Source organism: Doryrhamphus excisus, linkage group LG14 (genome assembly GCF_037039965.1).
Source record: "Doryrhamphus excisus strain RoL-2023G ecotype Guam linkage group LG14, RoL_Dexc_Guam_v1.1, whole genome shotgun sequence".
NCBI lineage: Eukaryota > Metazoa > Chordata > Actinopteri > Syngnathiformes > Syngnathidae > Doryrhamphus > Doryrhamphus excisus.
In genome coordinates, this window is record NC_136370.1 from 11,747,161 (window position 1) to 11,762,952 (window position 15,792).

A 15,792-nucleotide genomic window follows, 5' to 3' on the forward strand; every position below is an offset into this window, starting at 1 on the left:
ATTAATCAAACGTAATAATTTTTTCTGGGTACATGATACCATACAGCATCCATATCAAACTTGCGCGGGCCGCACTAACATTAAACTTTCATATCAAGGCGGGGGCCTCAAACTAGTGTCCTGCGGGCCACATTTGGCCCACGTGTTTGAGACTCCCGCCCTAGATGGACCACATCAATATGAGCCAAACACAAAACAGTTAGTTTGGCCCGCAGCGTATCAGAAAGGAAGACGCATGAGAAAATGATTAATCTAATACAAACATATAGCTACTAATTGGATAATCGATTAATTGTTGCAGTTCTACTTCAGTGAAATGTTATCCATAGAAATTATATAAGATCTTGCTAGATTCAAATGTATATCAGCATCTATACATTGTCATGTGCACGTATCTGTTTTCCTTGTGTCCCACCGTCAAACAGGCAGGAAGTGACTTTATTCTGTACTTTGGTTTCAGTACCTTGACGTGTTTGTTCCACAGAATGGCATGAATGGAGTAAGCCCTTTTGCCAGTCATACAGTCTCTTTGTCTTGCTGGGTGGAGGCAGGGCGATAGCATACACGGAGTACAGATGAGTCAACGATTCAATTGGGAGATCTACTTTTTAATAGTAATTTTCTTAAAACAGGTTAAAAACTTGTCGCATCCTTGTAGACACAATTTTGTGTATTGTCTTGTGACACCCCTATTATGTAGTATATAAAAGTATCAGTAGAAAAGCTACTTGTTACATTCATTTCTTTATTAACAAGCTGATGAAAGACAGAAAATGTGGTACTTTATGCAATGTATTGGTGTGGTATGTAGCTACAATATTATAACAACTTTTTTGTTACTTGACAGCAAAAGTTATTGTTTTTTATATTTTGAATCTGAATCTAGTGCAACAGGTGGTCATGACATCTTCCTCTTACGGTTCTTCCTGCAGAGAAGCCACATACTTCTTTCGAATCTCGAGGTCATCCGCTGGCCGGTTGTAGGATTTCCATATTGGCTTCCCCACAAAGAGCCTCATGGCCTTAGTGTAGTTCTGTGGAGACAAGAAGCTGTAAGTTCATCTAGCTCCATCCTTTGTCTATAACCCTGGTATTTGGTACCCCAACTGAAGAACGGAGGTGGCACAGTAGAGTTGGGACAGTGAATACAAAAACAGTATCCCTAAATGAAAAGGTGCCCACAGTGCCGTAGAAACAAAAGCAAGTCACCATGGTTATTAGCCCTACAGTAACTATTGTGTTCTTATTGCACCAAATAACCTTACTTATTTACAGGTCTTATGTTATCTCCTATACATATTGTATTAATCATTGATTTGTTTTCAATGGTATTTTTTTCCCTGCAGAAACATGCCATGAATGCACGTCCCCAAGCTGCATAAACAATTCACTTTCCACAATCAATGAAAAAATGCAAAACTCGTACACAATCAAAACCAAAAGTTTGATTTCACTAAATGCACTGATCGATTAAAACTCAAAATAAATGTTTTATTTTTCCTCGCCTTTACCTTTTAATATGAACATGTTGAGGTAAACATTACCAACTTAACACAGTAGTGTTGAATACATGTGGGGAAAGAATCATGAGTTTTGTAGTTTTATTTTGGTAATTGTAATGGTTTAATTTCATTAGAACATGCATCAGATTACAATTGAATGCATCGCATAATCAGTTCACAGTTCCACATGTCCAAAAGGAGTAGGAAGAAGCAAAGCTTAAATCCTACCACTCTATCTGGTACTTTTACAATTAGCAACTGTTACATTTGTTCACTTCCTGCTTTCCTAATATAGTTTAAGTTTTTTTTGTCACGTACCGAAGTACAAGGTGATTTGACACTGAGATCAGCAAAAAAACAGAAAAGCAAGCACAGACATCATTTGTGTTATTATGAGGTTTGCACACGTTGCAAGGTTTTGAGGCTGTCACTTGGGATCTTAAAGTTTCGCTTTTGCAACTGATTTTCTATGACTGCCTAGGCCAGGGGTCGGGAACCTTTTTGGCGAAGAGAGCCATGAAGGCCAGATATTTTAAAATGTGTATCTGTGAGAGCCATATACACTTTTTTAAACATTGAATGCAATAAAATGTGTGCATTTTATTATAGATATAATGGGCTCTAATTACGTAGACCAAGCACACTACCCCACGCCAATGGGGTGTGGCCAGCACACTTTCGTGAGCAGCGCAGTGTCTAATAATAAATCAAATACTTGTTGCCATTAATACAACTTCTGTTGCTGCATTATTTTGCACCGTACTCCGTAGACGTATTTCATTCTTTTGGCCATCTTCGTCAGAAGGCTTGGTTCTGCAGCTTTAGCTATTTGACTAAAGGAGGAAAGTTTACATTTACATGTTTTTTTGACATCTCAATGACCGAGGTAGACTACAGCATTACCCAGTAATAATCAAGTTTTGGTGTTTGACCTGGAAAATATCATCAGGAAAGATAGATATGGTTGGCCGTATTGCAGCAGAATATAGATGGACGAATTAAAATGCATAAAAAAGTTGTTTATTTTGAATATTATTTTTAACAGTAATTTCTGTGATGGTTTACTTTAAAATGTTAGCAAAAATACATTTTTATTGTGGTAAGAAATGCTTGAGAACCAGATACAGTCATCAAAAGAGCCCTACCTGGCTCCCGAGCCATAGGTTCCCTACCTCTGGCCTAGGCCATACCAACACATGTTGGCATGGCAATAAGTTTATGGTGCTGGAAGACCCATGCACCAACCATCTTCAGTGTTCAGAAGGTAAACTAGCAAAATCAGGAGATCAAATTCTTACTGTCTCGTCCAGTGTAAAGCGGTGGTATATGCCGGCTGGCAGGGTAATCAGGTCACCCTTGCGCATGGCGATTCTTATCCAGCGGTCCTCTTTGTCCCTGACGTCGAAATACGCCTGGCCATCAAGGATGTAGCGGATCTCATCATCCAAATGGATGTGTTCCTGATAGAACACTTTTAACTGAGAAGATGGATACGAGACAGGAAGGTTTTCTTTAGTCAATCGCTTTTCAAAAATAAGTAGATGAATTCATGACTTTTTTGATTTTAGACACATATGTAGGTCTACCATCTCTTCATAATTTGGCAGTGTGTTCTTCTCAACGGTGATGATGTCCATATAAGAGTAGCCTTGCTCCTTCCTGATCAGCTGCAGCTCTGGGTCATCATCATAGATGTCTGCATTCAGCTGAAACGGCAAAACAATGTCTACTAAATAATAGCAACACACCACAAGTACCAATGCCACGCAGTTAGACTGCAGCGAAGTACTACTATGGACCCGAAATGTAGTTCGCTAACATGTGATTTACCTTCCAGTGAATAACACCGAGATTTTTCAACGTCTCTAATGAAACGGGCTGATTCGGTTTGAGTTTGTGTGGTTGTCTCTGGTCTTCATCGGAGGTGTCCATGTACCAGGCTTCTATCCCCATGCTCAACAGTATTCACCACAACAAGCAAAGCAAAAAGTTGAGCTGCTCCTACCACAATGGCGACTGGTGTTGCGTTCAAGTACACTCGGTTGATTTGTAATTTCAATTCTAACATGACGTTCATACATTACATTAACAAAATCCACTGCTGGTAGAATTACCACAGTTAAACAGGCTATTAGTCGCATAACATTAGTTTTGACTAATTTCAACACAATTTGTGTTTTTCATTTAAAACCACGTAAATTAGCACTGTGGTTTCCAGGCAGGTTATGAACGGTGGGCGTTATTATTTTTCGATAGTTTTGAGTATAATCGTTATCTGTTGATGACAACGATAAAAAAATAAATATGACGAATTAAACAAAATTAATTTCCGACGAGGATGGGATTCGAACCCACGCGTGCAGAGCACAATGGATTAGCAGTCCATCGCCTTAACCACTCGGCCACCTCGTCGCATATCGACGTTAGGCGACCCTTTTTGCTGAAATACATGCGATGATGTTATAAGTAACTGTGAACTGATTTTGAAGTAGAATATTGTATTGTACGTTGTTTTCTGGCGGGACACGTGATTAAACAACTTATTTTCAAATAAGTAAACAATGTAGTAAGTCTCGACCATTCTATATCCTGTCCACGCGGGGGCGCCAAAACCCAACATATGCTTAATTGGTTGGCTAAAATGACAATGATTTGACCTCTTCGTGCTCCTTCATTGCATAAGAGAAACTAAATACACCGTTGATGTGTATTCGACAATTATCAAGTCTCTCATTTTATTCAATCACAACTGACTAGAAACGTTCAAACCAAGGGAATACATTTAATGTTTTGTTTCCTTTTATAGAGTTTACATATACCACATTAATATCTTGTAAAGTATGATTTGAAGGTAGCCACAACAAAATATTTACATCTTTAATAAGTTCGGACTGCATTTATCTGAGATTTCTGAATAGCCACAGAGAGGAAAAATACTTCTAATTGATTGGCCTATTACATGTCAATCAAAGGTTGTGTGGTCTAAGCTCTGCCTTCAGGAACATATCAGCCAATCAGGTTTATCTCTCACCGCCTCCATATTGCTAGTATGTATTAGGTATTTCCGGGATTGTGTGCCTCAGACGCTGAGCTGATTAGAATGTATTTTATTTCACATATTTTTGGAACCGTATTCGTAATCAATATGCATATATCTGGACTGCCTCGGTGTGATAATAGAAAACTGGCAAAAATTACTTTATTGTAGTAATTTCTATTTTAATTGATCGTATTGATAGGTATTTAATGATTAGAAATATGCAGATGATTAATAACGTTAATCATCCTCCATCCATTTTCTATTAGGGTCGTGGGTGTAGGCTGGAACCTATCCCAGCAGACTTTGGGCTGAGAGGCTGGGTCGCCAGCCAATCGCAGGGCACATAAAGACAATCATTCACTCACATTCATACCTAATATCAATATTTTTAGTACAAATCACAAGGAATAACACAGTCCAAGGGGATCAAACATTTATTTACCCTTATTAAAAGTTACAATAAAACCATGAACATCTTCAAACGATAGCAAAATAAAAAGAACCAAAAACATTGGCCAAAACATATTTACAGAGAAAGTTTGCAGATAAAAAGCTCACATTTTGTACACAATCCCAACCCCCTGCATCATAAATTCTGAAATGTGAACGCTGCAATACTCAAGCTTGAATTGGGGTTTTTGCCTGGAAAGAACCAAAATGCACAAAAAAAAAGACATGGATCTTCTCCCACCTCCCCTCATCGTTTTTTTTCCTATACATGACAAAATACTTCAAATTTGGGGGTAAAACATAGGAATGTAGATTTCTAAAAATTAAGCTCATTTGAAAGGTTTCATGTGTCCATGTAACAGTCATTTCGAGTGAAGGAGATGGTATGCCCCGCTCTGCAACGGCGGCAATCGTTAGATCCAAAAAAAAAAAAAAAGATGAGAGAAAAAACATGTTATAGGGCTGCCACGCTGTCAAAAGGATGCTTCTCCATACATTGGTGGGGGGGGAAAAGTCAGTATTCCTGATTCGCTCCTCATCCAGTTCATTACCTTATCCACGTGATGGTCCCTGTGTGTACCATGAGGGGGCGACACAAGCCTTACATCAATTTGAGGGCCCGGTGAGATTCCGTCTGTCAAAGAACTACTAAAAAAAGGCAAGTGAAGTGGTGGTTGAATCAGCAAAACGTGATATATCCTTTATCTTCTTTTGTAGTTTTGTTGTATAACTTTAAGAACGTGGCATGAGTCTCTCTTATATATATTTATATACTTTAATCTTGGAAAATTAGTTCAGTCGATGGGGTGCAGTCACTCCGCACTGGCGTCACCCTCGGGGGCTGCGGGTGTCGTGTCCTCAGCTGGGGCGGCAGCAGCAGCAGCAGCAACGGCGGCGGCAGGGGCGGCGGCCTCCTCAGCCGGGGCAGCCTCTGTGACCGGGGCCTCCTCGGCCGCTTTGGCCTCTTCCTCTGGGGCTGCGGCCGCCTCGCCTTCTTTGGCCTCTGCAGCTGGCGTCTCCTCTTTGGATTCCTTGGCAGTATGGCCGTTCTCCTCGGGCTTCTCCTCGCCCGCGGGGGAGGTGGCCTCATCCTTGGCCTCCTCGCTGCCCTTTTTGTTTTTCTTCAGAGAAATGCCCTTGAACTTGAAGGAGTTCTTCAGAGAGAACTTCTTTTTCTTCTTGCCTTCTTTGGGGGCCTCCCCTTCGGTTTTAGCAGCCTCCCCCTCTGTCGCAGGAGCAGGCTCAATGGCGTCTCCGGCGCCTGCCTCTCCTTCCTTTGCCGGTTCGGCTGTTCCGTTGCCATCTGCAGCAGCCACTTCCCCATCAGGTTTGGCTGACACGTCACCATTGGTTTTGACATGGCCGTTCTCCTAAAAAAAAACAACATTTTTAGTGCTAAATATCTCATTACAAAACAACTGACTTTTGATTGACAGCGTCTCAGAAGGGAGGGGGATGACAGCTGTGTGCACCACCCCTACTACACGCAAGGGGGCAGTAACGCTGCGTGTATAGTTACACGTTAAAGAACAAAGGAATTCCCCTCTAACTGCTCCCAACTGTTCTACCCATCAGTGTGGCCTGGATCTAAGCATCTGAATTCAATCATAAAGCATCATGTCTACGGTGACCAACTGGGACTTTAATGCATCATAGAAATGCCTAAAACATTTAAAAAAAGAGCGCACACCCGCTCTTTTGTCTGCAACTTGGCAAAATGCGCCTCCAGCAGAGCGCATTTGCATCATTTGCACTGCGCATCTTTTGTCTGCCCGAAAGGCGAACATTCCCAACGATTATTGGAGGCAAATTATGAGAGAAAATACACTTCAAATCGACGTCTGTTAGCGAATTTGGCTAATAAAAAAACAAAATTCGTTTAAATTTGAGTTTGAATGAAATTTCATCCCCCGGGGGACACGAATGAACAAAGGCAGGGTTTGGGGGTGATCTTCTCCATTCGACGTCAGATCCGCTAGCAAGATCACTTCTCGGATTATTTCATTAGAAATGCTCGTTTCCGGCGTTTAGAAAGTAATTTAGAGAAATAGTTTGCTTCTGCCGCTGAAGCCAACTGGTTAGTGGGCGTTGGGTGCCATGTGGCTCCCCGCTGTGCGCACGCCGTGGGTTCGATCCCATCCACTCACCTGGCCGTTGGCTTTGGCTGCGGCAGGGTCTGCAGCGGCGGCTTTCCCCTCGACAGCTAAATCTCCCTTGGACATGGTGGCTCCCATTTTCCCTTTTTTAGGTGCTTTTAAATGAAACCGAAAAATCAAAAACCTCAAAGTTGTCTTTTAGGTTTCAAAATCCAGCTCAAGGATGTTGAGAGAAATCTCGCTAAAATTGGGTGAAAAATCCTTACTTCGCCCTGCTTTAGTTGAAGACACGGAGAACGTCCCCCCCAACGACTATAACTGTTGAACCCAAGGCGGCTGGTCTCAAATTAAAGGATGTTGGAGATACAACTGTGTGTATTTCAACCGCGCCTCAAAATCGACCATAGTCTCCTCCCATGGGCGTGTCCAGCCGGCCCCGTAGCCAATGGGATGCCGGGGGATGGGCCTCATCCGCCCCTGGCTCTGCAACAGCATGTCACGCATGCCTGATGGCTTCAGAAGTCCGGATTTTCCAACTTTTGTACATATCACTTGTTGATTACATTGCTCACATAACTTATCAATATAAAGAGATATCTCGTAGTTATATATATATATATATGTATGTATGTGTGTGAATCTTATTTCTGTTACACACCCCATACATTACATTTTATAATGGAAATAAAACACCAAAATTGAAAATTCCTACACTCCCGCAACTGCATTCATGGTTATAATAGACTTATTGAACCCCATCCCTGCTCTCACAAGCAATGATTGACAGCTGTGACCTTACTTAGGCTGTAAAGAATCCACATTGTCAATGAATTACATTAATACAGCAGTATAGAAGGGAGCGCCTTAATTAATCATAGGACTTCCAGGTAATTATTCATACCTTTTTGTAAATTGAAAAGTTGCAGCTATGGTCCAGAGCTTTCAAAAATCAATATCAAGGTACAAAGGAAGAATCTTTGATGGTACCACTACCACCCAACACTAACTGGTGTACTATACCTACAATATATATGTACAGTCCTATAAAGTACCATTTGAATATTCTCATTCATGTGAGTCAATGTATTCTCAGGGCATTCAATCGATCGTTTCGATTGAAACGTTTCGCCTCTCTTCCGAGCAGGCTTCATCAGTTCATGCTCGAAAGACTTGGTAGGACACACACCAGTCAGACTAGAAAGGACAGCTCTCATGTAAGACACTAGTGCAAGATTTAAAGTATTTATCTTGGAAAGGAGGAGGCAGGTCCAGATGGCAATGGTTGGCTCTGACGTGGGAGTCAAATGACGATCATTATTGGATAGAATGGCGTGGGGGCCTATGCCAACCAACGATGGTTGCTTGGTTGGTATTACCTTGCTGTTTCCTATAACTACTGAGGTAGTACTACTTCGTAGTGAAAAAACGACTGCCACACGCTAAGACGGTACCGTGAAATGGAAAATGGAAATCTAAATCCCCTTTTATCTGACATCATAAACAATGTCAAGTACAAGGTAGATCGTTTATAGTACATTAAAGGGATAGTTTCTGCCATTATTATTCATTCATTTTCTACCACTTATACTCACAATTCATTCAAGGGGTGCTGGAGCCTATCCCAGCCGTCTTCAGGCAAGAGACGGGGTACACCCTGGACTGGTCGCCAGCCAATCACAGGGCACATATAGACAAACAACCATTCACACTCACATTCATACCTATGGACAATTTTGAGTCTCCATTTAACCTAGCATGTTTTTGGAATGCATGGAACCCACGCATGCACGGGGAGAACATCCACACAAAGCTGGCCGAGGGTGGGATTGAACTTGGGTCTGCGCGCTACCTACTCGACGGCTGAAATAAACAAGGCATAACCATCTTGTTTTCAGATGGGTCTGTGATCATCATTATCTGCCATGGTTGGCAGAGGTCCCACACCATTGTATATCCTCAGCCTGCTCGGATTAGAGGCGAAACGTCTCCTAAGGCATCTTGAACAGTCCCGATTGCAATCAATTGAATGCCCTGAGAATACAACAACCTGGATGAATGACAATGAATTCTAAGGGAACTTCATAGGACTGTACATACTATATAGTGTCGGTATAGCTTGTCATTGGAGTGATACCATCAAAGATTCTTCCTAAAAATACACTAAAAAGTAACAGCCATGGTGACAAATGAGGGTCTACAGAATCTACTTCTTGGATAAAGTAGCACAAGTACCACATTGAGGTCAGTGAATGTTTTCCAGTGCCAAAAAAGTACACCTGCTTATGTCATGACAAGCCATCCTAACACAAACAACCCAATCATGTGCTTTTTTTTTTTTTTATCTCTGAGCATCAATGATTAATTGGATATAGACAAACAACCATTCACACTCACATTCATACCTATGGACAATTTGGAGTCACCAATTAACCTAGCATGTTTTTGGAATGCATGGAACCCACGCATGCACGGGGAGAACATCCCTCAATGCCCACACGCACAACCAAAACATTAAATTATTGTTATTTATTCTAAATTATTTGTACAAATTACTGTTTACGCTGTACATTGTTCATATTTGATGTCATCTATTTATTCTCCACATTATTTATTATTTTTTTATTTTTTATTTTTTATTTTTTATTTTTTATTTTTTATTTTTTATTTTTTATTTTTTATTTTTTATTTTTTATTTTTTATTTTTTATTTTTTATTTTTTATTTTTTATTTTTTATTTTTTATTTTTTATTTTTTATTTTTTATTTTTTATTATTACACAGGAGCCAGGCACTGACATTTCATTGGCAATTTCACTGCGGTGTTATTGTGCAATGACAATAAAGAAAGTTTATGTCTATGTCTAATTGTGTCGTTATCACAAATAAATCTTGAAATTGATATTTCTGAGCAGCAAACAGTTTTTCACTGACTTTAGAAGAAACTGTAATGTGTTGAAAATGACTGTAATCTGGTTACATAACATTTATTGGAGCCGTTCAGTGACACTGGTGCTGTTTTGTCATGAACTCAGAGAGAAAGACACTGAATTGACTTGTCTGACATAACGACACCAATCACACCAACAAGACAATGACACATCATTTTGGAGTCGTTAGGTTCCTCGTGTAAACTTGTTGGTTTACGATTATTTCCGTCACTTTAAATGAAATGATCCCCTCTTTTCCATCATCAAGTTTATTAGACTATTATCTCAGCAATGATAGACCCATTCTGATCATAAAGATACTCCATGTGCTTGTTGTGTTTGCACAATTTCATTCATTTATTATTTCCTTTTCATTATCTTCAGCATCTCTGACGGACTTTCCAAGAATCAAAAAGCCCAAGGATCAACCCCCTCGACTTTGACACACCCGCACACAAGCAAGTCACAACCGTGGTATGCGAGGTATGCATACGCCACCCAAAGAATGATCTCCATCCTTTCAATGGGCTGAACTTCCCAGAGTGGAATACACCCTCAGGGGTTTTAAATCTGCATCCCCCCCCCCTCCCACTCCTCCTTTCTTACCATCCTTCGTCCGACCATACATTCTCCCAAAATGAGTCAAGGCATACAACATGTTTCAAAGCCATCTTTCAGTCCCTTCCCTTCATCCAGTGTGCGTCTAATCATGTGCTTGGAATTTCTCTTTCATGTGTGCCTGTAAGTGGAGTATTGACCAGGGTAAGGGCTATACATTAAGGATGTTGAATTTCAAAGGGCTGCACCACAAACCAGGAACAGGCCAAGCCCAGGAACCAGGGACACTTGTTTTTGTACTTTGGTATTCTAGAAATCCTCAACTATGTTTGTTTTTTTTGTCATTTGTCAATTTTGGAATTCCATCCATCCATTTTCTATAGCGTTTATCTTCACAAGGGTCGCGGGCATGCTGGAGCCTATCCCAGCTGTCTTCGGGCGAGAAGTGGGGTGGACATTAATTTATAATTTATTGTTTATTATGACATATATTTATTCTCCACATTGTTATTATTATTATTATTTATTATTATTATACGGGAGCCAGGCAACGACATTTTGTTGGCAATTTCACTGCTGTGTTATTGTGCAGTGACAATAAAGGAAGTCTATCTATCTATCTATCTAGCTTGGACTGGTCGCCAGCCAATCACAGGGCACATATAGACAAACAACCATTCACACTCACATTCATACCTATGGACAATTTGGAGTCGCTAATTAACCTAGCATGTTTTTGGAATGCGGGAGAAAACCGGAGAAAACCCATGCATGCACAGGGAGAACATGCAAACTCCACACAAGGATGCCAGAGCGGGGAATCGAACCTGAGCTCCTAGCTGCGCACTAACCACTCGGTCATCGTACTATATTAATATTATTTTACGAATAAAGTGATATATAAGAATACATTTTTACAATGACTGGATGCATTAAATAACACAAATACATCCAAAATATTAACAATAACCAACAATAACATTCTTACAGAATTGCACAATTTATAGTAATTTCTGTATATAAATTGAGTAATATCTTATGGATGATGATGATGATGATAATAAGTGAAAGGTGTATGAATTTGACATCATCTGTTGTTATTCCCGATTGTTGTTGACGTCCAACAGCATTTGGGTCTTTGTGAATTGTGCCTTTAATTGCTTTGTAGTCATCATCAATGTTTGTCCAGCTCCTTGATGTCTTTAACACAACAAGTACTTTGGCATCCTCGGGTCCTCCATTTAAAGGAAAGCCGCACTTTGGCCCGTCATGCACAGTACTTATGCAAGACAGGAACAATTCAAGGTACAGTATAATTAAAGACAAAGCTTTCTGTTACAGTGTCAACATCCAAGTTTTTTTCTTGATATAGTGCCGTTTATCTTTGTGTTTCATTTATCATTGTGTTAAAATTGAAAACATGTCTGTCATTTTGATAATTCAGGTCAAATGTCTGAAGGGGAACGTGACTGTAAAAAGTTTGGCAACCACTGATGTAGACGTTCATACCCTGTTTCATCATGCAGATGTGCTATCGCAGTTCTATTTACAGGTTGCGGAGAGATAAAAGTGACCCAAAATGGATGCTGTTTTTTTTTTGCTTTTTTACGTTGTGTGATAATAAAAGGCTTCAGATCAAGCGAGCCATTTGACTGCAAAGGGATTCTTGTACACATGCACAATATCCAAGATATCCAGTACTGTCTAGAACAGGGGTGGGCAAACTCCGGCCCGGGGGCCACATCTGGCCCGCCAAGTGTTTGAATACGGCCCGCCCAATCTTTCCAAAGTATTTCGTTTAAACTCAACACACAACCTGGCATCATGGCCTGAGCCAACCTTTTGATGGTTTTATCAATTTCGTTTTTTGACATGGTCTGTTGTTTACAAAGTGCTCCTGAAAAAAGGGACACAAGCACATAATAATAATTATTATTATAATTATTATTATTAGATTATTAGATTATTATAATTATTATAAGAACTATTATGATTATTATAATTATTATATTAATGCTAATTATTATATTTATTATATATATTATTGTTATATTTGCATATTTTTCATAATAATAATATAATTATTATTTTAATTTTATTGTAATTATTATAATATTTTTGTCATATCAATGCGAGTCAAAAAGTTTGCCCACCCCTGGTCTAGAACTTCATTACCAATATCTTTTCCGTTAAACTCGTGTGTAATGAAGACATAATGCATCTTTTACTGCGATGCCACCGGATGCCTTTATCAAATAAACACTTCCATGCAGAAATGCCTCATATAGCGTGGCAAATGAGTCCCAGACCTGACTGTGATAGGTGAATTACCATGAAGCAGGATTCCTTGTTCTTAAACTAATTATTTCCATAGTTGGAAAACCATGTAAATTATTAGAGCCTCTTTGACATTAAATAACACCCCTATAGTCACCTTTACAAACAAATATGCAATTTGTAAATGTTTTGCCTGAACAGACCTTGAAAGCTCAAACATCAATAGACCTTTATAGGAATTTAATGAAGAAATAATACAAATAAATAGAAAAATTCAACTTGTCAGACAGACAAATACAAATCTCAAATTAATCGCATGTCCTCTACACCTCTTCTTCGGTGTCATTTTTCACAAAAGCGCATGAGTTTCAAGTTGCGGCTTTTAAAAAAGTGTAGCAAGTGTCCCAACAACCACGATAAACAAACTCTCGTCCTCCATCTTTGATAAATCACGTGATGTTGATGTTTACGTTTTACTGCGCATGCCCCATTGACTATTCTGTTTGATTATAGCGGTGCATGTAGACCAGAGATTGGAATATTCCTTTCCATGTATACCATTGTTTTCGGAAAGACAAAAAACTCTTATGTAACCATGGCTATGTTGGCTTTTTATCATGGTCATTTTGTAAAAAAAAAAAAAAAATGATATACACACCAAACGGTGAAAATGTTGCATGGTAATGCATTGCATATTAGGGCCTCACTTGTTCACTACACAGATTTGCATTACAGGTTTTGATGAAAAGGTCTGATTTTCTTGAGAAAAAATGCAGCTGTGGCTGGAGGACTTCCTCTGGTCTTGGTCTACCAACTTATTTTTGTCCTCTTGCATATACTGCTGCTTCTTCTCTTCACGCTATTTTTTTTTCTTCCCTCAAAGGCAGTCAATGCTTTTGTTTATATTGTTGCCCATTTTTCATAGCCTTACTCGGGATGAACACTAAAATCAGATAAAAGTGATTAGCCTACCAATGAATGAGCATCCCAAGTAGGAAACATGGAGTAGTGGGTTCCTTTTCCATGCAGAAAAGTTTTCTTTAAGAGTTGAACATTTGATCAAATAACCTGAAGGCATTGCTTGTAATTTTCCACAGAATGTCATCCATGTGGTGTTTCTATTATTTTCTATGATGACTAATTAAGGTGATGGAAAAACAATGATTTCCAAATAATATTTGTGTAACGTTTTGTATATTTCATGTGTGTTATTTATACATTTGCATTGCCAAGCCCCCCAATTACAAAGAGGTGAACAATTCCTTTCACTGGCATTAATAGGGGAGTGTCCTCTTAAGAGAATGGGCTTTGTAATGCTAATTAATTCGATCAAGTGGCATATTGACTGCAATAGGTCCCTCACCAGCAGGCGAGCACAAAGGCAGCCATCTTGGCAGGAGCTTGTGCGGACATATCTGTCGGGTTCTGGCAGGAGAAGGACAAAAATGGGGCCTAGCAGGTTGTCCAATTCTTGGCCGATGTTTTGTTTTTGGCTTGCCTTATTAATAAACTAATTGCCCACATTGTAGCTTGGAAATATGAACTGTAAAGATAGCGGAAAAGGACTAGAAATTGTTTTGATGTGTATTAGCATCGCATCCCCCACTACACACACACACACACACACACACACACATACCCTCACACCCCTCCCTTTCACTAGTCTTGTCTCCCTTTGGTGGCAGACACGCTCATGATGCTACATACCCCTCCCTACATTTCTGTATGAGTACAGACATGCCACGGAGCCAGTTACCATGGCAACTGGTGCTTCTATCCACTGTCGGTGTTAAGGGCAGACATGATGTGGTGGGAAGGCAGTCAAGGACAAAATGAAAGACGCTGTTTTGTTTGTCTAATCATCTCCGCTGAAGATAAGAACCTTGTAATAATCGCTAATTATTGTCATCAATTTGTGTCATCGTTTGTGTCAAACTCAGCCCCTTCTGTGTTTGTTTTCTCCCACATGAGAAAGCAGATGGAGACATAAGTACAAAGTCAAGGTGAAGGGTTAAGAGGTACATGAAGCATTGATGAATGACGGAGAAGAAGAAGCTCGATGCTGGCTTGTGCTGATATGTGTGTGTGTGCCAGACGGTGGTTGTACGGTTGTAGGGCAGCTCATTCCCACTGGCAATAACGCTGCAGCGTTACTAGGTCAGTGTGTCATCATCTCATTCATCAATATCCCAGCCCTGCTCATCCTCCTCCACTCTCCCTCTTTGGCCCGCCTCCTTTTTCTTGCAGTCATTTTCTTCCATCAAGCTCAAACCAAACACATACAGTCAAATTATATTGTTAATAAAGCTTGAAATGTACACAATTAGCATTTTCGAGTTGTATTACTCTGCTCCATTATCTTAAAATGAACATCATAACTCCTCTGTTGTTTGCAGAGATAATCAGTGGTCCAAAAAAATATTTTTTTTTTGGCAGTTTTCATGATTTATTACATGACAAAGCAAAGTGTTGTCTGCTGGGTTGTATATGTTGGTGATATTCATATTCTGCTCAGTTGTCATGAAAAGCTAAGATATACATTTAAAGATCCGCAAGCCATTGCACACCTACATGAAGGACTAACTGAGCATTGTCAAAATACAGCACAGAGCATGCAAATAATGTACGCTAAGGTGAACTTTAGAAATAAAATTGAATTAAGTTGTGGTATGCACAAGACAGTTTCAATGAAATGTACAAGAAGTAAAAACACAAGCATTTGAAATCATGTCTCAGAATGCAAGTGACAAAACTATTATTGTTTGCATCTCACTGCTAAAAATGACTAATAATGGTCTGTATTCAACCAAAATTTGTATTTATTATTTCATCTATTTTTGAAGAACTGTGACAGAGTGAAGCGACAATTCGAAGTGCAAAGTGGCGAGCGATTACTATACCAGCGGTCCTCGAGTTCTGTTCCTCTAACATATACCTAAATCA

The 15,792-nt window shown here is 39.7% G+C and overlaps 3 protein-coding genes and 1 non-coding gene across 5 annotated transcripts in view; 1 reads left to right on the top strand and 3 right to left on the bottom strand.

Annotated features, from left to right (window-relative positions):
• The window catches only part of trappc12 (trafficking protein particle complex subunit 12), a 39,574-nt gene extending 28,471 nt beyond the window's left edge, over positions 1 to 11,103 (top strand). The window contains exon 13 of the mRNA XM_058090374.2: positions 10,399 to 11,103. The gene's annotated coding sequence lies outside the window, so the exon portion shown is untranslated. The remainder of the gene's footprint in view (positions 1 to 10,398) is intronic.
• On the bottom strand, positions 226 to 3,534 carry adi1 (acireductone dioxygenase 1). Of its 2 annotated transcripts, none has more exons than XM_058090377.2 (4): positions 3,333 to 3,532; positions 3,089 to 3,208; positions 2,801 to 2,980; positions 226 to 1,034 (listed from the first exon to the last, which is right to left on the bottom strand). In XM_058090377.2, exons 1-4 carry the CDS (start codon positions 3,453 to 3,455, stop codon positions 915 to 917), a joined length of 543 nt encoding a protein of 180 aa, XP_057946360.1. In that variant the 5' UTR covers positions 3,456 to 3,532; the 3' UTR covers positions 226 to 914. The 2 variants fall into 2 exon arrangements, with proteins under 2 accessions (XP_057946360.1, XP_057946361.1); XM_058090378.2 differs by having other exon boundaries at positions 919 to 1,050; positions 3,333 to 3,534.
• Positions 3,833 to 3,914, bottom strand: trnas-gcu (transfer RNA serine (anticodon GCU)). The gene has a single exon. It is a non-coding gene; the product is annotated as a tRNA-Ser (tRNA).
• Positions 4,959 to 7,448, bottom strand: marcksl1a (MARCKS-like 1a). Its single transcript, XM_058090376.2, has 2 exons — positions 7,140 to 7,448; positions 4,959 to 6,362 (listed from the first exon to the last, which is right to left on the bottom strand). Exons 1-2 carry the CDS (start codon positions 7,224 to 7,226, stop codon positions 5,805 to 5,807), a joined length of 645 nt encoding a protein of 214 aa, XP_057946359.2. The 5' UTR covers positions 7,227 to 7,448; the 3' UTR covers positions 4,959 to 5,804.
• Positions 11,104 to 15,792: the final 4,689 nt, after the last annotated feature.